At 37.4% G+C, this 27,468-nt stretch overlaps 1 protein-coding gene across 8 annotated transcripts in view; it reads right to left on the bottom strand.

The window, feature by feature from the left end:
- SOX6 (SRY-box transcription factor 6) overlaps positions 1-27,468 on the bottom strand; it is a 373,678-nt gene that overhangs the window by 22,481 nt on the left and 323,729 nt on the right. For all 8 annotated transcript variants that reach the window (XM_032112424.1, XM_032112416.1, XM_032112420.1 and 5 more), the window contains one exon: positions 11,462-11,570. In XM_032112424.1, coding sequence (XP_031968315.1) covers positions 11,462-11,570 — 109 coding nt within the window. The remainder of the gene's footprint in view (positions 1-11,461; positions 11,571-27,468) is intronic.

Here is a 27,468-nt window from a genome sequence, read left to right as displayed (position 1 = left end):
AGGTCAGCTCTGAGGAAACATAAACCTCTAATTCAATAACTCTGCTACTGCACTGAAAAAGGCCTTATTATTGCAACATCCATATGGAGTCAATTGGACATTAATGACTAATCAATCCCTCCCCTTTCTATTCTACTTATAGTGTCACAAGCCATGTTTAGATTAGCCCATTTCCTGCTTAGGATCGCTCAAGATGTCTTTTGTTCTTTCAGGGCTGGCCTGATGGAGGCAGCTTAAACAAACACACGACCCAAGTGGTGCAGGAGTTATAAACTGCCATATGTGAATGAACAAAGGGGCCATACTAAAGCCTTTTGTGGTATTTGTTAATGTTTTTCATCTGAGTTTAAAAAGACCTAATGACTTTGTGGTGAGCTGATGCATGTGGCTCGTGGCTTTGCAAAATGAAGGAAATTCTAGCCAGTTATATATCAGCATATATTTTCCAGAGTGCCTTGCTTTCAGTTTTGGTGGCAGCGAGTTTACTTTTTTTAGTACATTTGTTTTACATATGCAAGCAAAATACTTAATCTCAATTAAAACACAGCACCAGTTTTCACAGCCATACTCACAACCTGCATATACATCTTTCCCCATTTGAAAGCCTAAAGCTAAAATTGAGTGGAATATCTGCTGCGTGTGAAATCAAAGCAAGTGTTCTCAGCTCCACCAGTTCACTCACCAGTGTTTAAAGCTGAATTGTTAGCTGTGTCCTAATAAACACCAAAACAATAATTCTAAATAAGCCACTAGCACATCCATGCTCCACAGTCCAAATCTGTACTATTTAAATGAATTAAAAATGCTAAATGTAGCTACTTGCTTGATGGCTTACACAAACAATTTAGATTTCTTGACCACATTCTAAAAAATGCTAACCCTCATGGAAACTTGGCATGGAATATAGCTAAAACAATACAATAATGCTTTAAATTACATGGGATATTAACTGAATTAATTAGAGCTTGAGGCCTGACTTTAGCTCTTGGTGGCTGACATAGTCACACATATGGTCTAACATAATGGTTACTCAGTGAAGATCCATGAAACATCTATACAGAAATTGTGATGAAGAATCAGCCTCTACTATAAATTTGGGGAGGTGTTTAAGTGTCATCATATTTTTCAATCTTGTGCCACTTGCAGACTTCAAGATCCTTCACAGATAATTAATTAAATGCTAACAACCCCATTCTGACATTAATGTTATTGATAGAACAGAAATATGAATCATATTTAAGTTGAAAGTTTTTCAGCCTAAGTAATGATGCCAGAAGTAAGGAATTGCCAGTCATCAGACCTAACAACCATCTACATTCCTACAAACATTATTGTTGTTTCCCTTTGATATTTTATTTCATATTCAGTTGGGGAAAATAGAGGCCCACAGAAAGGAAAATCGTGGATGAAACAGCCCAGCCCAAGAGAAACAATACTAAAAATTATTGTCAGGTACCTGACAAGATCTATGGATTTGATTTGATTTTTCAGAAAAAGCAGCTGTCTACCAGCTAAGCAATTATTGTTACTATATTAATCATATTCAAAGTCAAAGCAATACAAAGAGGAATTCACTAATCTATTTAACATAAAAATGTTTCCATAAAAGTAACAGCCTTACTGCCAGTGTAGCTGTTATTCACATCATTTCAAATTTCTCATGACATGAGTGTCACCTAGAACATCCAGAAAACACAACATTAATTTAAAACACAGGGGCTAATTCCGCAGTCTTCAGTCATCCCAAAAAGCTTTTTTGTTGAAAAAGTCCTGTTTGAACAAGGGCCATAGTGATCCATTCATACTTCAGTCAATGCTTTGTTTTGTTTTAAGATGGAGAAATGACAGACGGGAATTAAGGACAGAGAAAGAAGGCAGTCTGACTTCATATTTGATGGATGCATTGTTCAAGGTGTAGCTGAACACTGTTCTTTGCTGGCTCACATGTTCTTTAGCAAAACAATGATTTTTAAAAGCTTAAGTACAATGTAGTTTGTAAAAGGGAATTATGTTTAACAATGGAACAGGGTTTTACAAACTACCTCCCTCAAATTATGTGGTATTAAGAAATGCAGAAAACTTAGCAAAAGATTTTAAAATGTGTTGCAGTCACTGCTTTAGTGACCCATTTCCTGCATTCCATCTTCAATAATTTGTCACTTTCTGAATGATGCAATGTCATTCTTTGTAGCAATATAACTAATTCCTTCCATCCAGCGTTAGTTTTTTCACTTGTCATATCACATCAGTAATTAGCAAGCATCTGGGGCTAGGATAGGTATATGCCATTTCTTCTTGCCTTTCACATGGTGTGCTGGTACTACAATAACTGATAATATAATTAGTAAATAATATAACATGAAGAGAGAGAAGCAAAAGCAGCATGATAACAGGAGCTGTTCTTCAGGCTAATTTTTCAAATAAGGTACCCCTGTGCTTTTGGGATTTGTAAGCAAAACCAGGAAGATGTTTTTGCAAATATGGCAATGGCATGTCTCAATATGCTATGACATTTACCTGGCTGGATAAAAAATAAAGCATTTGCCATGAAATAGGGGCTTAGACAGAAATTTACAGATCATTCTTTTTTTAATTCCTGTGAAACTACCCCTTCCAAATTGAAAACACAACCATTCTTTATTTGAAGACTCTGTGAAGACACTGTAATGCTCACACTACACACACTTTGGAGCACTGATCCTGTGAAATCAAATCAAAGTACAAATTAAGGAAATATTTTCCCCTTGCTACCAAGTTATTTGCTAGGCACTTGCTTAGATACTTTGCATATCTACATGGAAGAAAGGCAAATGATCCTAAACATTTTTCTATTGCTGAGATACTGAGGTTCCTGAAGGAGAAAATGGTACACATTTTAGACTTAGAAAAATAGACAGCTGTACGAAGAGGGCTTGTTTGAATCTGGACCAATTGCTCATGCTTAGCCAGAATGTATGATGCTCTTTCCTTAGTGTATTCATGTCTCTGCTCCACTCCCTGTGCTCAAGGATTTAAGGAAGATGGGCAAGGTTCCTCCCTCCTTCTTGCAGTATGATATAATGGTGACTTTCTCCATCAACTGAAAATTCAATCGTGCCTGGAAATTTTAACCTATTTTATGGAGCTTCAAGCTCCTTTTGTCATAGCTAGAAACCCTCAGAGAATCAGGATCATGGGGCGTTTTACACCTGGTGGCTGTACATGAGTGTGAAAAAATGTTTTAAACCACTGAGTTACTATATTTAATTTTTCAGTCAGTCCACCTAAAAATAGCAACGCAAACTGACTGATGCTTTCAACATTTGTGACAATAATTTTCTCATGGGCGAAGATTTTCTGTGTAAAACTGCAGTTCACAGTTGCTTTTTACAGCTGCCTTCTAAATTCCTGAAAATAATGTTTTACTATATAATGGAAATTGTGAAAAGCTCTTAGTCATAACTGTGTTAATAGGCACCCCTATGTAAAACTCAGGGCATTGTAAGAGTGCTTGATTGTACAACATCAGAAATCCTAAGTGGAATTTTTGAAAATAAAGATACTGTGGTTATACTCACAGCTTTTACTGGCTAGCGCTCAGTCTCAGCGCCTCGGAAAGCCTGAGTCGTCTAGAGGGACGGCACAAGCAACCTGGCCCTTCAGCAAGAACGGCAAAGGGCAGCTGCAAAGCCAATACCACCAGCAGAAGCAAAGAGGGAGAAATACAGCTCTTGGCTTATGCTATAGTCCTGCTTTCAATAAGAGACAGAGACACACAGACAGCGTCGGCAGAAAGTGGTGCAGAGCCAAAGAGGGCAGGCCCACTCTGAGGTCCTCTTTTATTCAGGAGAAAGGAAAGGGGAGGACTGGGGGCGGACCCGGGGTGACCGGCCAATCAGACACTGCTACAGAGTTTGAGTTACTTTCAGTTTTGCACAGCTTGGAACAAAGGTGTTCAGAGCACATGGCAGGGGCAAATCCTGGCTTGTTTGACCAGGGAGGAGAAGGGCAGCTTGGAGCAGGCAGCAACAAGATACTATTCTATAAGAATCAATTAATGCAGCTTGGAAATGTCAGACAAGAAAGCCTCATATTTAACAGCAGGGAAAAAAAAAACCTAAGACAGTTGAAAATCAAAAGTTAGCAGTTGTGGAGGATACCCAGATTTGTTATTCTGAAAATGAGAAGCATACTATATGTTAAATGTTAGTGTCTTGAGAGGAATAAGTTTCAATGCTGTGGAAAGATCAGTCCACACACTCCCAACACAGGTTTTTCAGTTCCCCCTCCAAAATTTTATGGGGATGCTGGCAACAATGAGATGCGCGAAGTGGTTGCCATCAGAAAAGTGATGGGATGATTCTTAAAGAGATCTTATTCCTAACCCATTTGTAGGTGTTGAGTTACTCCAGGGCTGAAGCACTGAATCTCATCCCAGACAACTGAAATGCTGTGCCTAAGTACTTTATCCCAGATTCCTATCTGTTTTGAGTTATTCTGGAAAATTTAAGCATATCACCCAAGTGTCAGGCACAGTCAGATTCATGGATGTTAAAAATGGCAACTACAGCTAATGAAGGCCACCTTTTAGCATCTGGGCTAATTAAGATAATAAGCTATTTTATCTTTAAATAATAAAGATACAATTATTGGATTTTGCTTGGGGCGTTTTTTGTTTGGGGGGTGTTTTTGCAATCAAATGCCTATAATAAGAACTCAGGGCAATAAAAATTCCAGTAGTCGAGCTTAGTCTCTGGATACATTTCTTTGTTTTCAGACAGCTTTCACTGTTTTCTGATTTTCATCTTTCTCCTCTCAACTGCCATAGCAACTATTACAAATATTTATGTGCGACAAATTCTGGCATGGAGAGGAATTCTTTCCTCCGGTATTTACGAAGCACTGTCACAAAAGTAGGTGATGCTTTTACCCTACCTCTGCTACCTGCTGTTTACACCTCTGCCCAGGAGGGTGTTAAACAAGTTACCTCACAGGTTTGGATTGTGTTGGCAGTCTGCCAAGGTTGATCTGCCTGCAAATGTATGGTTCCCTTTCACCTGCCTCTTCAGCTGCTCAAAGCCAACCTTTTTTGAAGTAGAGAAGGAACCCTCACCCTTTCGTACAAGCAATTATTTGCTATTGGGCATATATGAGGTTGTTGAGGCTTTGAGCATATGGTAGAAGTTCTTTAATAATACACCTAATAGATGTGCAAAACCCATCTCATGATGCCTGCTCTCTTCTTGCCAGGGAGGGAGAAAATGACACTTTGACAGATGGACAGAAACTGGTGGCAGTTTCTCCTCAGCCTTAGAGAACCCCTTGTATCTCAGTTTTCTCATATTTCTTCCAGATTCTTTCTACACTGCAGACTCCCTGTCTTTCCTCACTTAACTCATTCCTCTCCTTTGCATGCTTCCACATTCACTGCCGATGATGCCACTTCAACCACTCATTTTTTATGATGTTCTGGTAACCAGTTAAGTCTGTGATAATGCCTAACACCATGTCTTTCTTCGCCATTTAATTTCCCTTACTTTTGGACAGGTGGAATATCCCATTGTGCTACAACATTCCTTGCAATGTGACTAGCCCAAGCCAAATATGAATGGGAAGGCCTAATTCTATGGACATAAAAAGACACACTGTTAATTGCAGGAAATCTTGATCATTGACTTTGTACACTGGACAACAAGTCCACCCTCTGAAATGCTGCAGAACTGGGTTCTTAGGCTTACTAATGAATTGAAATAAATTCTTCTAAAAGATAAGGTGAGCTTGTGCTCCTCCAAGCCTGGATTCAAGTCCAAAACCAGGTTCAGACCAAAAACTGAACTAGAATTAATAAGATCAAGCTAGGCCTTACTACTGGAACCAGACAATTACCAGTGTTTATCCAGCTTGCAACTGGCTTGCATTTAGTTTACTTGGAGCATGGTTCAAAGACACCAGGAGCACACAGATAAGGCTTAAAGCTGTGCAGTCTCAAACCGTGATTTGAAATATAGAAAACAACTTTAACCCAAGGAATTTACAAGTTGAAGTAAGAGACAGCAAGCAGTGCAAGGGAGGACACAGGCACTAAATCAATGAATTTAAGGAGATGGGCTGGTGCCAATCCCATGCTGAGGACTCCAAGAACTAACTTGACAGCCAGGTTTCATAGCAAAAGTTATCCTCTGGGAGACTTTGAAAAATCTTATTAGTCTAATACAAGGACAAATAAATACACAGACAGATGAAGTAGGTAGACAGATCCCACCATATTATTTAAAACTGTTTCTAACTAGCAGACATGTACCTACCCTTCAGGTCCATGCTTAACACACACTGGTAGAATAGTGTCCAAGAAAGAAGCAGCAAGTGCTGAACACAAGTTTTACTGAAGCAAGAAAACTGCAGTGTGAAAATTTTGAATGAAAACATCAAATGAGGACCCAGAACTCTTTTTGTACATTGTCCCAAATGGCAAACTGTGAGGCCAAATATTTAACTCACAAGCCTCTGATTCTAAAATATCAGCATGAATGAACATGGAACTAAATGTTAAGCACTAATAAGGCATTTCCATCTATTTCTATTTGCTTTCTGAAAATTAATTCAGCTTTGCAATGCATCTTATTTTCACTAAGGAAAACCAGACACAGATAAGTTGTTTCTCTTTTATAAAATCCCACTGTGAGATAGTGGCAAAACAATAACATTCAGATGTTTTTACCCTGAGCCTAGGATCCAATCAAGAAAATTACACTTTAATAGATTCAATTCTTTGGCAGGAATGAGGATCAAGTCTTGATGGGATTTGAATCTCTGAATATGACTGCTGAAGGAAACCATACTGCAACCTGAGCTAAGGTAAAATCAGTAATCGTCAACAGGAAGGTTAGGTCTACCCTGCAGATTTCTATCTAGTAGAAAACAAAATCTTAATACACTTCCTTCAAATTTCCAAAGAATGTGACCACAACCACAAAACCAGAAGGATCCATAAACATTGTGTACATTTTATAATTCAAAAGGAACAGCACTATCACCCAAATCTGAGTATCTGTGAAAGGAAAATCTTTTTCTAGAACTTGAACAAAAAAAACTTGTTCACATGATCCAATATCCTCAATAACTGAGAACTAAATACTTCAGTATTTTGTATGCTAAATACTTTAGTATTACTTAGGTTTTCTGACCTGAAATTTAAACAGGGCTTACCTATGACTCCTGACTACACTCTGCACACTCTGGTCAGCTGATGTATGTCAGTCATGTTCAAGAGAGTGTTTGGCTATAGCTGCATTTAAAGCTGTCTGGGTGTGTCCATCCCTGTTACCTATATTTCAATACTAACAATCTCAAATGTTCAGAATTATGAAGCCACCTACAGAAAGAATTATGTTTCCTTTATAATGTTAATGTTTCAGGGGAAAAAAATCCTTGTTTAGTTCTCTAATTGGGTCTTCTTTATAATTTTGGATACTAGTCGCCAAATGTTTGTGAGGCTTTCAAATCATGTTTTTGAATTTTCTAACTACAAATGTATCATATATTTTAACATGGCAACTGGGATTTCAGGTAATGATACAAGTCTAACAGCTGTGGATTATTCATCAATGGTGCCACAGTCAGTAGCAATGTTTTAAATACAGTCTGAGCATGATTTTTAACATAGTTAGCTTCATCCTGCTGGTGGCTAAGGAAGTAATAGAAATATTGGTTTATGTCATATTTAATAGAAAACTCTTGCTAATGATTTTCAGGCCTCTATTCAGATGACTGTTAGCTCATTATGAGCAAAACAAACTTTGAAGACAACTTATCTCTGAAAGTAGAACTAGCTACCATTAATTACATTTTACCTTTAATTAATCTTAAAAAGGTTTCAATAGGGCAGTTAATACAAGTTAAAAAAAATCATTCTATACGATTTCATATTTGTCTAATTTCTAAGTTTAAAGAATTTCAATACTTATAATTCACGACTCAAAAAAAAAGAAATCTGTAGCTTCAACTTCTGATCAATGAGCCAGTACCACAAGCACTCCTAAAATTACAGGAAAACATGACTCTGATCCTGTCATACTCAGATCACCGCCATATGTTATAGAAAAGATGTAAGGAGCAGAGAGAAATCATTGCTAGATACTGTTACAAAGGCATTCTGTAAAGCAGAAGTCTGCTGATATGTCTTCTAACGAATTACATGAACCTTAAACATTGTGTCAAAACTATGGGAATCAGGAGCACTTCCCAGATCTGATCCATCTCAAATGCCTGTTGGGATGGACAGACGTGCACCATATCTCTTCACACTTTAGTTTCCTATGGAAATGCAAATGTGCAGGTAGGTAGGGAGTGAAAGTGCACTTCCACAGCCCCTTTCCTCTACTCCAGTGGGGGGGATCAGACTACAACCCAAACTGCATTTTCCCCATTTATGGCCAGCAGCGGGACTAAATTTGGAATCCTTAGCTCAGGAAAGAATCTGCTACACCACTGCCCCACTCTTACACCTGCCCCCACTACCACTTTTAAAGAACCCTCTACAAATTGTTAACATCTTCTCTAAATATAGTTAATTTCTTAATTCTGAAGTCCTAAAATTCTGGTGATGAGAGTAAAGCCACCTGGCAGATCTAACAGCCATCCACTCACTCTGTCACAACTGCACCTGGGCCTCAGAGATCTGGAGGTATTTCTGACAAGAAAAGATAGGGCGTCAAAATTTGGCCATCAATAAGTCACTTCAGAAATCTTTATTCCCTGTTTGATTGTGTTATATGTGTAAAATCACACATAAACCACAGAAATGTTGTCTAAAGAGTTCTACAGCAACCTGCATTCAGAAAGTACAAAAAAAAAGAAAAAAAAAAAAAGATTTAAAATAAAAATGACAATACAGAAAGGAAGGTGTGAAACGCATGAAGTCTTTGAAGAACATGACTGTGCCTATTAGGAACCTTTGACATTCAGCTAAGATTGTGACCGTGGCAACAATGAAATGCAACAAGGAATTCTTACAGGAGGTGAAAGAAGAGAAACAAAGCTGGTGAAAGGTCTGGAGCTCAGGTCTGATGAAGAGTGGCTGAGGGAGCTGAGGGTGTTTAGCCTGGAGAAAAGGAGGCTCAGGGGGATCTTATCACTCTCTACAACAACATGAAAGGAGTCTGCAGAGAGATGGGGGTCAGAATTTTTTTGCAAGGAAGAAGTGATAGAACAAGAGGAAATGGCCTCACGTGCCAAGGGAGGTTTAGATTTGATGTAAAGGTAAAATTTCTTCACTGAAAGAGTTGTAGAGCACTGGAACAGGCTGTCCAGGGAAGTGGCTGAGTCACCATCCCTGAAGGTATTTAAAAGATCCAGTTGTGGCACTTTGGGACATGGATTAGTGGTGGACTTGGCAGAGCTGGGTTGGACTTGATGATCCTAAGGGTCTTTTCCAACCTAAATGATTCTGTGATTCTGAAGAATAAGCTGTCAAGTTTCTTAGTAGGCCAGGGCTGAAACAGACAAGTTTGGAAGCACAAAATAATAGGAACACGTATAAAAAACATTGACAAGCCTAGAAAAATCTGTAATAGTTTCGTGATAATTAGAAGCTGGACAGAGTGTAGCATGGTACAGTATCTGAGAGACCACAGTTTAACTGCTGATATTTCAGCAGCACTGTTTGCTATGGACTTCCACTGTAAATTATGTTAGGCGAGAAGTGTCATCTCTTAGCCAGCTTGCCAAATATAAGGGGCAAAACTCAGGTTATATTTTTAATGTCTTTTTCTTACATCCAGCTAATATCTAAATTCACCTTGTCTACGAGAAGGACGAATAAGCAGCTCAGTTTAGAACTCCTGCCAATGTTTTTTTTCAGATCAGCAGTGCTATGTACCCAGCATCTCTTTTCCGGAGATATCTCTTGGCTGCTGAACAAATTCTGGAAATCTGAATCCATTCATGAACTCGGATTTCTAATGTGGCAAGGCACCATGCCTCAGAGTGCCCCAGTAGCTCTAGAAAGACATGCACACTGTCCTTAAACTGGCAAAGCATCACTGTAGATTGGGTTACATATGGCAAAGCTTCTCTCTGCACTATCCAGTAACAGAGGGGGCTGTCAGTGCCACAAGGGGTATCAAGATACTAAATTAAGAACACTAGGAAGAGAATGGATGAATTGAAGGAAATTACCTAAACCAGCAGTGGGGTCAGAGGCCTGATGTCATCTAAACCAGTCACTGTGTATCTGTAAGTATTCCCTTGCAACTTTTCACCCAAACCGACAAAAAAAACCAAAATTCTTCAACATGTTGAAATATGAAATATTGCTGCTGGATGGACATTTCTTTATAAAGCACTTTATAAATAACTGATTGGACAAAAAGTGCTTTGGAAAGTCCATGTATCTCTTGATTCCTTTTTTCTAGAAGAAAGAGTCATTGCAAAACATCTGTCTGAAAGTTATTTTTTACCTACATTCTGTTTGTTATTTTTCTGTTTACAGATGATACAACAGTGGTCAATCAAATTCAATTAAGGATGAATAAATGAAGCTCATAAATAATAAAGTTTATCCCTAAAGTTTACTGGTCCTGTTCTTTTGATCCAAGAAAAAAGCAGACTTTGGATCTGTCAGATGTTTGGATGTTAATGGAAAAATTCAGAGGTGTTTTAACCTTCTCAAGCCATAACTAGAATTTCCCCAGTTTAAAAAGAGTAAAATTATTCTCAAACAGAACTAAATTGAGGGGGCAGAATCTTGCATAATATTTTATCTGAATAGTACATTAAACTTCCTACAGGTAGGGTTCCTACATATGTACATGTGCTCTTCTAATATATCACAGGGTAGAGAAGTTCCCAGTGACATCCACTTCCAGAGCATGCATGGTAATCCTGCTCAAGACTCAACTCAGACCTGTTACACACTGACTTCCACCTGGGGCTTGAAACATATATCTATATATGTTTATATATAACTCTCACTGAAATGGGTGCACTGAAGTTTTATATCATGAAAAAGGCCTTTTCATACAGAAAATGTGAAGTATATTTTCATTATGATTTGATGGCTGCCTATGAATAGAATTGTGCTTGTTATACCTTGAATAGTTGGTGCACGATGGGCAGATTTCTGAAAATGCTCTAACCTTCTTCACAGCTGCTAAATACTAAAAAAATGGGGAATATATATCCTTCCTGAGATAATTTTCTCAATATCTCCTGAAGTTATATTAAGAGTACAAAATGTACACACTTATTTGGCAGCTGCTTGGGGGAAAAACAGTTGTGTTGCAAAGGGCTAAAAGGGCTACACAGTCCTTTTCAGGCCTCCACACTTTGTTATGGACTTACTGAAACCCCAAAAATCCAGACAGAAATCAATCAAGTGTTACCCTGGAAGGTAACATAGACAGTACTTATGACACTGGCAGTATTTCAGCCATATCATCCTGTGGTGCAGTGTTAATAACCCATGGTCAAAATTGCAACTCACCTTCTGCATCTTCTGGCCTTGTAAGATCGATGACACCGGGGCCAATTTTTCCATCTTCATTGGGTTTCCCTGTTAATTGCGGGCCTAAATTTTCAAACCTTGTTCTTTCCTGGAAAAGAACAGAAGGAGTCTTAATGCTCCATATAGGATAGTTCTCATTATATGCCAGTGCATATGGGTATGCATTGATACATGCCTTATTTTTTAAATCTGAACAAATAATGAATGCATCTAATTAGAATTTTAGCTCAGGGACAATTTTTTTTTTTTTTTTTACAGATTCTGAATGTTTGCATTTATGAAAATCAGTTTTAAATGTGAAACATATACAGAAACTTTGAGATTATTTTGATCTGCAGTGCCATAATGCATAAACGATTGTACATGCAAATACAAAACACTCTTGGCAGCACACAGTGCTGATCGGTGCTGCTCACTTTGCCTTTCCACTTATTTTCCAACTTAAACTGAAAAAGACAATCAACATTTGGGAAACATGAAAATTCAGAAGCTGAAAGAAGAGTTTGTATTAAAATGCACTGGTTTTTTAATGAAAAAAAGCACATTTTCCCCACTCTGAGATTTAAGTTTGTGTTCATACCTCTATGAAAACACAAGTCTGAATTCTATGCAGAGGTTTTCAAAGACAAATATTTGAAATAAGGAATAATAGAGGACAGAACCAATATTATTTTGTCTAGAAATCTAAGTTGTACCTCAGTGAAAAGGGAACTTAAGAAGACAAAAAAAGGAAAAAAAAAACAAACCCCTTAAAAGAATGCCCACTCCTAGAAAAACAGAAAGCTTTTGAGAGCTGGAGACCTCCATAGGAAATCTGGAACTAGAAAGTGGAAACTGAAAGGTATTTTATATGTTAACCCAGTTCCTCACTCAGCTACTGGACAAGGGCACTATAAAGGCAGTGTAATACTGTCTCTCAATAGTGGTCTCTGTAGTGCTGTGTATCAGTAGCAAAGTGTTCAATGGTTATCATTAATTTAGCATTCTCATTTGAGGGAACATAGCATGTTTTCCCTCTTGCCTTGTTGTTACCTCTTCAGATTAAACTTGGCATTACGTTGTACTTGTGAATGAATGAAACCTTGTTGTTCATTACTATGAAACAATATTAAATGTCATGTCAGCTGGAATTTACAGACGTGAAACACCAGCTTTCAGCTCTACAAACAGTTTCTCCATGTTATACTTAATGCATTATGCAGAAGTAGAGTGCTGACTGCTGTTCAGTCTATTGTTCAATGACCTAGTTCTGTGCTGTGCATACCAGACACGAGGAGAAAACATTGGGAGATTCTCTCCTAAAAGAGGGTAGAAACTTGAAAATGTTCTTCAGGATGAAACATGGCCTTGACTGCTCATTTGCTCCACCTCCAACTACTTCTGCTTTCCAATATTATTATTTTCCTATTATCATTGTGTTTCAGTCACAAAACCCCATCAGGACAAGTGAGGAATTGTTTTGATTCCTCATGTTTTCAGCTCCTTCAGCCATGTATTTTCTAAATTATTCTCTGTTTAATTTGCAGAGGAAAAGAAAGCTCAGTCTGACATTGGATTTGCCACAACATGCAGCTGAGGTATTTCAGGTACTAAATGAATTTCTAAAAGTTCTTCAGAATCTCCCAGTTGGCAGACAAAATAATTCTGCATTTTATATTTGGTTAATTACTTCACTTGTTTTCTTCTGTAAAATCCATGGTTGATGAAGGAGCTTACATACACAAAGGAACTCACAAGAAAAGAAAGAGTTACAAATGAAATTTGACCGCAGAAAGGCTCTACAATACTAGAGGCCCAATATTTTACTGAAAAATATTGTGCAATGTAACAATATACCTGAATCATCAGGATGGGATCTGTCTTACTGGTAGAGAGAATGAAAAATAAGTTTATCAAGGATACTGTGTTCCATTGCAAAGGGCTGATTTGCAGTTGAGATAAAAACAAAGATCAGTGCTAAGAAAACAGCTTTTGGCACATTTATTTTCTCTTCCAAAATATTTGCACTAAAAGATTTTTTCTTAAGGATGTTAATACAGCACCTGCAGTGTTCTTGGAAGAACAGCCTTTGAGTGAGATTCAGAAAAAGGAGAAATAGCTTTCTGCTATAAAAATCAACAGACCCTGCTACATATCAATATGCACATTTGGAATATCTTTCTAGTCATTCATTCTCTTTGATTTTACCAGAAAATATTCTGTTACCAAAAAAAAAAAAGAAAAGGAAAAGAAAAAGTTTCTGCAAGAATATCAATATTTTGACACAGAAGGAGAAAAGGGAAAATTACGTGATAAGGTTCAGAAACACTAAAATGAAAGCACTTATACCATAAAAATACCTGCTCTTGTCAAACAAAGGAGATGTATTTATAGTTATTTTATAACCCCCTCCTAATTCATGAGAAGCTTTAACAAAGCTCGCTATATTTAAGTCTTTGAAATGCCTTTTAAAGTAATTCCTTTGCTTGCCTTTTTCACTGAAAATTATCATTATAGTGATAGAAAAAAAATGGTCAATATTTGCATTGGTTTTAAACAAATTCAGAGAACTGTAAAAAACAGGAAAATCTTCCTCAGTACTAAAACCACTTTTATCTGGTAGATGCCTTTACAATTCCATGAAATACAACATATTCATACAATGTTTATTCTGAGAGGAAATTTGTCCCACTAAGCTCAAATCCTTTTTAGTGCGATTTGTTTTTGCTCCCATCTTGAACTCATCCTAGAGAAAATAGACTAAAAATCTTTTAAAAGTACATGTTTCCCCTACTATGACTGAGAGGAGGATTGATTCTCTACTTCATATTCCGATATTAAAAAAAAAAAGACATACCGTCATTAAAAATAAATGGTTATTCATAGCTGCACTAACAAATATATTACCTACACATGCATTACATTTGCACACATACACATCGACTGCTGGATCTATTGCTGCCTCCCTAACCTCCATTAGTAGAAAATGTTGATGAGTTTGTAATAAAGTGCACTGCTATGGACAATGCAGGTGTTTTCTCCCCTGTGAAAAGCATTTTTGACCCCTATTTTGAACAGGTTTTTTTCTTATATTCATGCTGGCTGTGGAGCTTATATTTTATAGTTACTTTAAGTTTTTCCTTTTAAATCGTAGCAAAAAATTTTTAGGCCATGACACTGACAACCCTTTCTCATGGCAAGAACAACACAGTCAGTTGGAGTTTGCATTAGGAAACTGAAAGCACTCCCCAACACAAATCAGATCCTTTGTGCTTCTTTATTACTTTGAACACATAGTAAAAATAATCCTTTCTTCAAGATGAGAAAAATGAGAAAAAAGAACCTTTTTAACAGCCAAATCTTAATTTTCCATTCTGTGATATGATTAGGCACTTATTTATGCGTTGTCAGTCACAAACATGCAGAAAACGTAAAAGTTATTGAAAAAATTAAAGTCTGCTCAACTGTCTTGCAGGACTTTTGGTTCTCTAAGTGCTTTGAAATTATGATGTATGAGGTAGATGTTGCATATTAAATAAAGATATTTAAATTATAAAACCCCCGTTAGTGAGAGCTGATGAATGTTAAATGTTATGAGCCACAAGGCTGTGGCATCCATCATATTCACATATTATCACAGTCAGTGATGGAGCAGCCCCAGTGATGACAGATAGACTGCTAGATAGTTATCCCTTATTTCCAGCGTCGCCAAGCAAGCCTTTCAACCCCTTTGGCATTATTTTTAGCTTTGCATTAAATTAGCAACTTTTCCGTCACGTTCTGCCAGAAAGTATCAATTCTTTCTTCACGTGTGGAAGGTAAAAGAATGATTCAGTGGAGCAGGGAGTAAAGCAAAAGGAAGCCTTAGCCCCTGCCTCGGAAAAGGCTGCAAACTTCAAATGACTAGAAACAAATATAAAATTGTGATCTTGTGAAAGAACAGCAATGAAACAGTAAGCACACAATAATGGCTTTTCTCTGCACTTAGATAAAAGCTGAATTTTTGATGTGCACAGTATATTTTCATAAAATTTTATATACTATGTTTTATACACTTATTGGCTATTCCATAATAATGTGTGTGCTAACAGTAAAATTGCTCTTAAATTTATGTGTGTTATTTATATGTTCCCACGTAACAATGCTTTTTGTTGTAAAAAATATTCTGTTTATTAATGTAACTTTACAACCACTGCATCCAGGATCCGTGGTAAATTAATGACATTTTTATTATTTTATAGTGTCATTAAATTTTTACTGATCACTCCATCAAACAGAAGCAATAAAGGCCATAATGCAAACTGGGACACTTAGATCAGGGGAGCAGGAAGGCATTCCATATAGTCTGAAGTAAACGGCTTGCCATAAATGATATTTATACCATCTTTAAGGATGTGAGAATACTTGGACAAGTTTGGCAAAACTGTTTCTGTAGTACCATGGATTGTGTACTTAAATAACAGTTTACTTGCCAGCGAGACATTTTTTTTTCAAACCATATGCGAGAAGATGACTGATTGCATCCATCTCCTGAAAAATAATACACGAAACGTAATAATACACTGGGCACCCCTCCCTTCTGGATTACCAAGACTGATCTGACTATACCCATGCCTCAAATTATTTCAACATGCTTGCATTTTCCACATCTGAAATGTATGCTTAGCCTGAAATGGAAAATGGCATGCATGCTGATCGTTGTGTAAAAGATTTAAAATATATATCTTTTTTGCAAACAAATACTTTTATTTAAGTAGACATGTTTGGACAATGACATAATACCTTTATTTCAATAGTCTAGCATGGAAGCAGTTATCCAACACCAATCTAAAGAGCCAGTTGCTAGAAATCGAATTAATATGGGTCATTCACAGAAGCCACAGAACATATGACTGAAGGGATATTATTTCTTCTGAGGACAGTGCTTTAGTTAGAATGACTACAAATAATTATCACATGTTGCCTTTATGTATGAAATGTATTTCAATTGAATTATTCCATACTAAATGTTCTAGTAGCTTATTTGCTAACTGTGATCTATTGCCTTCATGTACCATGGACAGTAAACAACCAGCAAACAACTTAATGTATTCAAAACATAAAAAGGACATTTTCAGTAGAACACAGAGAAAATTATTCCCAGTTTGAATGAGGAGGAATTACAGCTCCTTTTTTCCCCTCCCTGGAAAGTCGAGATACAAATGCCCCAAGCTTTTCACCTTCTTTTTACTACTTTTTAACAGCTAGGACTGAAAAGTTAAATTACCCTCCACTTAGGATCTTTTGCAATGTCTTGGCACAGCAGGGATAATTACAAATTGACTTTCAGCCTTATCTCTGGATATTTTAGTTATTACGGGTGGGAAGTTTAAACATTAACCTTATTACAACAATGTCAATCATCCTACTGGTGTGCAGGCATGCAACTGCTGGAATTCTTTGGATGGCAGAGGAGATAAACACAATACTGGCATTATTGTTACAATTAAAAGCATGGCCCTTGGTTTTGCAGAACTATGGTGAATGCCTAGGACTCATTTTTAATATCATAGCACTGGGAGCTGCTCCAAGAAAACAGAGAAACCAAATTAGCAAAGCAGACAAACTTATTGTAGGAATGTTGTTATTTTAAGATATTACAAGATACAAGGTGTACCTTTTCCAAGGATTTACAGGTTTTAGGAGTGAAGGATATGCTGACATCTACGATGTTGACACAACCTGCCCTTTCTTTTTCTTTTCTGTAAGTGAAACACCTGAATTCAATGATCTCAGGGACCAAGAGAGGCACAGTGAGTGACTTTTCACCCTGAAATACTGCTGCTTCCAGGTTTTGCAGGCTCCTATGCTGTTCCTAAACTGTTCCAGTAATATCTCTGCATGCTGAACATACAGCATGGACCAGCATCCCTGCCACAGACTACAGATTTGCATCACATTGCAGTGCCTCAAAGGTAACAGCTTGCTTGAAAAGATGTGGGGAGAGAGAAGCCACTAGGTCCTCTTTCAAATATATTTTTCCATCGTAAAACATAACTGAAAAGTAAGAGGTTAAAAGCAGATAAGAGGGAATTTACACTAAAATTTCTTTGCCTGCCTGGCAAGCCTCAGCTGGCTTCCATGTGACAATGTGACATATGCAAGACCATCACAAGCAGAAAATACTCCAAAGTTGTTCAGAAACAGAATTTCACAGCTATTGTCACATTATGAGACTTCTTTTAAGACCCAGGTTCTGGATTCAAAATTGACAATTGCAATTTCATCAAAATTTAAAGTATCTAGAAAAAAAGTCTAGCCTAGACACCAATGGGCTAAAGCAAAAAAAAAAAAAAAAATTCCCCAGATTAGTAAATGGCCAATGCACGTAGCCTACTTGTAAACACTGTCTTCAGCTAATTATTGTGGAAGCCTGATCTTAAGGATCAGAATTCCAAGAGCTGATTCTTAGTTAGTGTGAACAGTGGCCATCTTGATCTCGAACATAAATGAGAAGGATTTAAATCAATGCTCTGACTATCAGGAGCATTCTGCAGATACTAAGGTGTTTATAGACTTCAGTGCATTGAAGCCTGCTTTTAATAGGAAATGTATCAATTCAAAACTATTTTTTAAAAGAAAAATAAAAGGACTAAGAGCAAATATTTCCACCTAAGAAGGATATTATGCCCTCCTACACATGAAATATTGCCATCTCCATAACTATTGCCATGCTTGCAGGCACTCCTAAACTATGGATCTGCCCTGGTTAGATTACTTTCAACAGGATTACTGCATTTACTGAGCCCCCTTAACCAAATGCTTTATGTCTTTGTTCATATGGTTTTAATATGGTTTTAACCAATTGCAAGGTTATTTATAAGTTTGCAACTCCCCAGTAGTTAGAGTTATGAAGCGTTCAGACTTAAGCATATCCAGTTGTGTGGTAACCCAACTACTGCTTTCATGCGGTTTCCAACTTTTTATTCATGTACAAAGGCATGATGCATGGCAGTGTCTGAGACCTTTCTCACTAACTCTTTGTTTCAGCAGCAAGCTCAGGCAGCAGCCTACAGTAAAATTACACATGGACTAAAAGGTAAAGATTAAAAGAAAAAAAAAAAAAAATCATGCAAACTGTGAAATTCCACCACAGACTGAGGAGAAGCTAGTCCTTGAAAAACAAAGGGACAATCAATTAAGTTAGCAGCTGGTAAGCTGGTAAATGAAAAGCAAACAAAAGGAGTTACTACTTTACACTCTGCATAACACGGGTGTAGAATTTGTCAGAGGTCAGAAAGAGTCCAAAGCTTGGCTTGTCGCTTGTTTCTAAAAAAGCTGGATAATTTTATGACTGTTAATAACATTTGTTGTAACACATGCTAAGATAATCAGATCTCGTGTTCCAGAGTGTAAGCTGTTCAACTGTTGAGTAAAAGAGAAATTCCCTCATCCTCTCTGCTGCTCCCTTCCCTCCTGACCAACTCCACAGATGATTAACTGGGAGCCTTCTAGGGAGAGAAGTTAATTTTCTTTTATAACATCACTAGATTTAAGGAAGAACTGGTAAATGGTAGAGATCAAATCTGTAATCTACCTTGTAATTAGAAGGAATCTGAATGCAACCATTAAAAAAACCCCAACGTTTTCTTCTAATTAAACACATACATGTGCATTTTTGAGAGACAGACAAAAATAAACACAAATTACAATTGACATCCACTTCTACTAGGAAATAGCAGGACTGCGGTTTGTTTTTTTTCTGTGCTGTAAAGTGACTAATAGAAGCAATTCAATAGCTACTCGTGGACCTTTGGAATGTTCATTTGAATTTCTAACATTAGATTTACAAGAATAAATGCGCAAGGATATGGCAAAACAAAGGAGTTTTTCCTAGACTAAATATTTCAAAGGAATAAATATATATATATATTTAAGTTTAATTTAGCAGGTGGTTGGACCTTGTCGGTTATGGCCTCATTTTCACCAAGTATTTAAAAATTGAGCCATTTAAATGCCATAAAAGTGAACAAAAATGCTTTTACTAAATTTAGACAATGTCATGATTCTGTACATATATCTGCATGTTACCCCAGATTTTTATGCCTGTGACTAAATTTCATTAAAAATATTGTCATACATTAGAATCAAAACAGAATTTCGTTACTAGCATCAAAACTGTGAATCTCATTCTCTCTTAATCACCTAGTCATATATTCCAGGCTGAAAACTCAGTTTTAGCAAGAAGCCACAGCAGTGTAACAACCAGCAAAACTATTCTAGGTTCAGCACAACAATTTTTTTGGAATGGAAAAAAAAGGCAGAAAAGAAGTCACCAATTTCAATTTCATTGCGGTGTTCTGCAAACCTCAACAGCACAAAGCTGTTGCTTTCAGCTGCTATCCACACAGACAGTTGGGAAAAGAAAGGTCTTTAAAGAAATCCAGAAAACACACATCCAGACAAACATGCACACATGTCACTGGTCAAACATCTTTAGAAGCAATCCGATGTTCCTTTGTGAACAATATGCAAATTTAAGCACACATAAACAGACGTATATAAGTTTAATTTTAAACCTATAAAAGCTAAGAGAAAGACAGATGATATTCTCATAAATACTTCCATTCTATTGTTTCAACTGTTCCTTAGGACAAGCACATGTCAGAGTTTTGGACACTATCAGATAATGCTGGAAAAAGTTTGATAAACATCAACTACGTGATGCAATAATCAATTATCAAATCGCAATAAATGCAACTTTTCCTACATGGGTAGTAGTTATAAAGGTATGAAAGCAAATGTTCTATTTGCCAGTATTTTTACATTTAAGGAACTAGACTTCAGGGAAAATCTGAATATGAGTTTTGTGCTTTTTATTACAGCAATCTTTGAGCGTGAATAGCATTGTATTTTGTAAGTGTAGGTTTGAGTAGCTCCATTAGGGTAAATCCTCCAGGACTTTGGGGGTACAGATATCTAACCCAGACACCCCAAATGAGTCACTGGGCACCTACCCCTTTTGTTTACCTCTATAAACAACACAAGCCTCTAGACATGCCTCTTCCATCCTGTGTTCAGGAAGACACCTGAAGTAGTTTAAATTGGTGATGCAAAAGACACTTGGGCTTAAATGTTCATATTCATATTTAGAATTAGAAATGCAATCAAGGCAGTTAACAAAATCCCACCAAATGCTACTGTTTTCAAGTATATGCCTTGCCTTGTGCTGGATGTAAATATATAATTGCATACCATGCATATAAAGATTAAGTAGGCTTTTTCTGTATTTATCGAGATGATTTTTTTTGGTAGCATTTTAAGCACTCTTTCTCAGGGTTGCACTTTATGATTGCTGCTTATACATTGCTCTGTTTATACTCAAGCCTCTTTTGTTATCTTCAGAGAGAAAAGGAACATATCACTAAGGCATAAGGATGGGTGACAATGGAACAATGATAATAACATCATTATGCAGTGTTTTGTCTCTTGTACCTCCATCACTGCCATGTTTTTCTCTGATTATTTCAGCCTCAGGAAAAAGTGCTGCTTACTGTTTATGTCAGGAAGGCAAGATTACTGTTTGCATGATTACAATATCAAGTATGATGCACGTAATGCCTGTGATAATATAAATGTACCCCTCAACTATCTCCTGTCTTTAATCTTCATGCAACTGGGAAAAGAAAAAAAAACAAAAACAAAAAACAAAGAAAACAAAATAGTGAGTTGCAAATTCTTGCAGCCTCGTATAGGCCTTAATCTTTTAAGGTGCCAAATACTTTCACTCCAGTCCAACAAAGGCCTCAGGGACATGGATAATCAGTACTTAACTCCAGGGGAATATATAAAGAATGGGCTAAATGCACTTGACTGAATCAGGGCCAAAGTGTGGAGTTCTTATGTTTACATGGAATCTGAGAACAAAAATTAAACCATTTTTTTCCAGGCTCAAAAAGATGCTTTCTCCTTCTTACTGATTATTCTTTTTTCCTTTTGAAACAGGTAGGTTGAAGACCTTCTGGTACAGAGGATTATTTTTTGTTTAGGAATAAAACCATAAAGCAAAGATCCTGTAAGGATCTGTGTGAGCAGACAAAACCTCTCATTAGCAGTGTCCCGACTGAAGTGAAAGAATAGCTCTGCATCTATGAAATTGCTATATTTACTTACTGATCTTTCTAATACAATCAAAACTAAGTTGTTCATAATTTATGTTTTTAAAAGTTATACTCAAGGCAAAAGCAGCCCAAACTGGGTTTATCAACACTATGAATTCACAGTCAGAGAATGGTTTGGGTTGGAAGGGGCCGTAAAGATTCCCTAGTTCTAGATCTGACACCCTGCCATGGGCAGGGCTACTGTGCATTAGACCAAGTTGCTCATTCACCAAACCAAAAAAAAAACCCAAAAACCAATAGGCAACTGGTAAAGTAGGATAAAAGCTCCATTTGGGATATCTGACATGCAAATGCTGGCAAATATGTATGTCCTGGAAACTGGGAGAGATTTACATGTCTTGAAAGGAGTGGCTCTTCCATGAAGGAAGTATGAACCAAAACAATAACAGAATACTTTAAAAGGATAACTGAAGGCTATGCGTTTTTTCCATCCAGAATCCCAGAACCCTTGCACCTGAAACCATCCTAAATGCAAAATGACTACCTATGTGTGAGTGGAAAAAAATAATCTGTTTTTACTGCTGCAGTATACAAAGAGAAAACATCTAATCTATAGCCAATGCCACTGGCACAAATCCATTCCCTAGCTTTTCATCTAAAGTAGAATGATTTTATAAACCTTTTGTTTTTATCATGAAAAATTTGTCTCAAGTTTCCCAGATAAGATATCGATTAAGTACTCTTCAGTTCCAGGCAACAACTACAATTTAGAAAATGCATTTATACCTTAACAACCAGCCTTGAATGGGTGTTTCAAAAGTAGTGGTTTCACTCACAAATTAGCCGCTTATGTCCCACTTAAGACCTGTTTTTGACCTCATCCTCAGGATAAGCATAAACTGGGTCCTACTACTTCTCTCTGCATTTAAAATTCACTTTTTCTCTCTTTCCCCCTATCCTTATTCACCCACTCTAGCTGACATATGTGGAAAATTTCATGCAATTCGCTGAAGGAACATTCCAGCACCTCATTCCAGTTGAAGATTCTTTGCTGTTCTGTGGACAATCTGTGAGTAAGAGGGAATTTCCTGTCTCATACTTTCCTTACTCCTTTGTATACTTGTATACTTTATAACTGTGATCATGTTTTATAGCTCTGTCTCACTGAAAGAGAACAATACTGTTCTGGGGAAGCAATCGGTATTTTGGAGCTTTTTACCATGGTATATGTAGACAATTGCAGTACCTACCACTGCTCATTAGTAGTAACCAAATAATTTTAAAATGGAGGTTAGTAACGGAATCTTCAGGCACAGAGAGGGGAAATTATTATCTTCTGGTTACCCAGAAAGTCAATGATTAAGCTGAGAGCTGAACCCAGGACTTCTGAACATTAGGCCAGTCCACTGGCTGTTATGCCACACTGCCCCTGCCATAAATCTGCTTGATGGATTTTTCAGTCATGGAACATTAAAGGCTCTGCTCTTGTCTAATGAATATGTTTAAAGAAAACAGTACAAACAAAAGCAAATGTAACACTTAAATTATCTGAGACATCCTGCTTTGATGTCACACTTGGATAAAGGATTTCCTACTGGAGACATATGTACTCTTATACATACTGTAAAATGTTTTAGCCAGTACCACTAGCTGGCATACTGGTATCTATTTATGCCTGAAAATGGAGCATAATCAGTTTTAGGTGGTTAAGAACAATCTGAGCCAACTTTTATATTATGACCAAAAGCTTGGCAGTGCAGTAGCAGTGGCAAGTAGCAGAAAATTGCTTGCAGTGTTCTTTGCCAGATTACTTGAACGATTTACATTGGGATTTCAAGAGAGTTTGAAGTATTAAAAACTCAAGATTTGGAAAAGTCTTAGACTGTGTATTTTTGTTCCTAGTTACAACAAGATGCACAGAGGAGCATTATGATATAGCATGACTGACTAAATCAAGCATTTTTTAAGATAAACCACCTGAAGCATTTAGGAGCAGTTCAGTTTGAACTGTGAAGATTTCTTTTTTAATTGAAGATTTGGAAAGCCAATTGATTTAGATGAAATTATCAACCTTGCACATCTACTTGTTTAAGATTCATGTTGACATTGTACTAAATATGGCCATATAGTTTATATTCTAGATAAATTGATCTGACTACAAGCCTCACTCTTTAGTATGATTCTTACTCCAAGATAAATCAATATTTAATATCTCCTGCAACAGCCCCTGTAGATAATTTTAAACCTTTTCTCTATCCCATTAAGTTACCTTTAAAAATTCTTTATACAAGGCTTCACAGATGACTTCTGAAAAACTAGTTTATGAAAAGCAGTCTGAAATTCATTAATTCAGATGGAAAGGGTTTTTTAATCTTGCTGCATTGTGCTGATCTCTAAATCCATCTCTGTTTAACTAATTCTCCTGCTCAGCTAATTTGAAGAATAAATAAATACTTCCTGAAAATCTGTAACACAGGTTTTAAATGTAAAGAAAAATATCTTGGTACTGCTTGCTTTGTAGTACAAGACACCTCTGGGGTATGACCTTCTGAAAAAACAGGCTAACCAAGGCTCTCCCTGACTCCCTGAGAGGATGGGCACTCTTCATCACCAGCTACCAACTTCCGCCCAGCTCCAACCCCACTGTCACATCAGCTAAGGGAAACAGTGTTAAGGGAAGCAGCACATCAGGCTCAGACATCAGTCACATCCCAGCCTCCATTTTGAATATCAAAAATTATGTCTGCTCCCTCTCCCCTCCCCACCCTCCAATCTGGTGCAGCAGCTGAGAAGGAAAAACATCTCTTCCTCCTCCCTCAAACCTCTCCTATGGCTAAGGGCCCCACTGGGATAGGAGGCTTTGATATCAGAAGAATGCAAACAGCAAGGCTCAGGTTTGCTGCTTCTTAGGGTTTAGAAAGAGAGACTTAAGAGGAATTTCAAATGATTATATATTGGGAGAACTGAAAGGGATGATGCCAAAAGGAAGGAAAGAGCTATATACTCTGGAGCTATCTGGTTGTAAATCCACCATTTAAACTATAGGATCTTCACATTCCTATCTGTGCTCTCCCTCACTCTCATTTCCTACCCTGCAATACATTCAAAGTGCATTTTCAGTGGCATGGTATGCAGCAGTGAATTCTGTCCCATCGCTCACCTTCCGACCTATGGTCCCCACAAACAGTCCACAATACTTTAGAACTTCTGATTCAGCTATTTGTGGGGTCATGCTGAAAAATAAGACACTGAAAGGTTTCAGTGTAATAAAAGGGAAAGCTTTTGTTTTCAAAGCCTTTGCAGCTTTTACAGAAGAATTGCTCAAATAGTTACATCCTTGAGCAGGCAGTGAGCTGCAGCTAAAGTTGCTGAGAACCTCTTTGCACTGGAGAGACAATGTGCTGAACTGAGATAGTTCTTGCCTTTCAAATCTATTAAAGATCTTCATCTCAGGAGCTATAAATTCTATGGTTTGTATCAAAGCACAGCCTAAAATGGTCTGATCCTAAACGGGTTCTGTCATCAGTTACAAAATAGAATTAGTAAAGAAAAAAAATGTGACTGATAACTCACAATGAAGTTTTCAATTTTATCTCTATTCCTTTGCTACTCCAAGCAATCAAAAATGTGATATATTGTGTATTTTGCTTATAGAAAATGGTCAGCATTTAGCTTAGCTGTGAAGTCAAAGCCAAGGCAGATTTACCAACAAGAATGCAGCTGTATAGAGGACATACCCACAAAATAACAAAAAGAGGTGAAATAATCCTATCTCTTCACAGCATGAGATGTTAGTGGAAATTCTAATGTGGAAGTTGTGTGCTATCCTATTAGTTAATTAAGATGTGACACACAGCACCAATGAAGATGTTGTTTTCATGCGACACTACAAGAGCCCCAGCAAAAGCAGGGTGAGGTTAAGCAAGAGGGAAGACCAGCAGCAGGGAAAAAAGGAAAGGAGACCCAAACTAGTAGATCATTGCAATAACTGCAAGAACATTTCCCCCTCTCCCTTGTGATAAGAGAATGATAGAGACTTCCACTACCTAAACCATAGTCTGCACCACACTGGACTAGAGCATTCCTATTACTGCAGCACTGGAATCTCATAACTGTTGAAGGATGATTAAGTAATGCAGTCCCTGATTCAGAGGGACATGTGCTGAGATGCATCCTCAATATATCAAAAGCTTTACATTAGGAGAACTTATGTGGGGTCAAAAACAGGAAATTGGGTGTTCTTTGCCCTTTTAACTGGATTCTTTATGTCCTTGTAACACATATGGTAACTACAGTAACATGGCATGGGTGGGGAGAAAGGGAAGTCACTTGATAAACCGAGAAAGTAGTACACTTCATCACCTTCCCTTGTGGGATAGCTCACACATGCACCACAAATTTCCTGTACTGCCATTCATTACTTTTGCCTGTCCATGCTAATGAGTACATCCTGATAAACTATAGATGGCTTTTGGACCAAATGGAATGGATATCCTGTATAGCAGAGTGTGGTGGCTATTGCAAACACTGATAGGCATCCCAGTCTATATAGGGTCAGTTTGTAACTGTGAATATTCTAATTCAGACCGTTCCTTGCCGTGAAAGAGGAAAAAATAAACCTTGCATGAAAGAGGGTGGGAGCAGACCTACAGGAAAATGTCTTCCTTGTATTTCTAAGTTGTTATTTCTGAATGGAAGCACTAAGAGTTGAAATACACTTCCTCAATGAGACATGGCAATGATATAGTGTGATCTGTAGCATGACGCTGAAGAATAAAACACAGGAGTTATGCAAAGGTCATGCAGGTAATCCCTCGATAAAGGGGAATCCCTTGGGAGGAAGAGTGCAGCCATACAACCTAATCTTATTCATGAGTATTCAAAGAGCTTGAGGAACAGAATTCTGGCAGGGAGCTGGCAGCTGAATACATTTTGGCAAACTGCTGAACCTCTGACAGACCAAGAAGTTTTACAGTACATGATGTGTCAATGACTCACTTTGTATACAGCTCTAATGCACATCCTTCCAGTGAAGGCTTCTAAACAGAATGTAAAACAAATGTACCAGCATCCAAAATACAGCAAAGAGTGTTCCTGAGCTTCAGAAATGGAAAGCGAACAAGGAGGCAAAAGTGGGATGCACGAAGCAAGAATCTCTATGTATGTAAAAAGACAGTTCATCCAAATAGGAGGCATATAATGAAATTGTTACTTCACAATTGAACTCAAGGATGCAAAGAAAATGGCAGGGAGATAGGAATGCTCACACTGCCTGCTGTCTCAAGAAGCCCTTGGCAAGATAACAGCAAAATCATGCACCCAGCTACTGATCAACACAGGTCTGACATTAAACCACAAGTGTCCACTTCTCTTACTGGCTGTTTAATAAATTGCTTTGGAACGGGTGGAGGTAGAGGGGAGATCTTTCCAAAACCTTGTCTCAATGTTCTCCCTCAGTTAATGAATGTCAGCAAGTGGAATAGAACAGACACTTGATATGTTTTTCTAGCCTTTCTTATAGAAGCATTTGCAACATGTTAGAGGCCACAGGCATAGAAGTGAAATAGTGGGAAATTAATGTTGTCTGTAGATTTTCAGGATGTAAGCTGGGCAATTTCAGCTTGTGGGTTAGGGATACTTTAGGTTTAAGTAGTGTTATAACAGCTTACTATGACTTGAACAAGATTTTAATATGAGCAATCTGATGCTGAGTATCATTTATTACCCTGTTACACATTTCCAATTGAGATAGACCTGTTTGTGGAGTTAGTATTATTTGACTAGAGACAAACAAGCTATATGCAGTGAACATTTTATCCAGAAATTAGAGTATATCTTATCTTTTCAAACTACCCCTGGAGGTTCAGCAATTTCTATACATGTATGAGTGTCAGTGTTTTAACAATT

The sequence above is a fragment of the Corvus moneduloides genome, chromosome 6, assembly GCF_009650955.1.
Source record: "Corvus moneduloides isolate bCorMon1 chromosome 6, bCorMon1.pri, whole genome shotgun sequence".
Lineage (NCBI taxonomy): Eukaryota > Metazoa > Chordata > Aves > Passeriformes > Corvidae > Corvus > Corvus moneduloides.
This window is presented reverse-complemented; position numbering and strand designations above follow the sequence as displayed.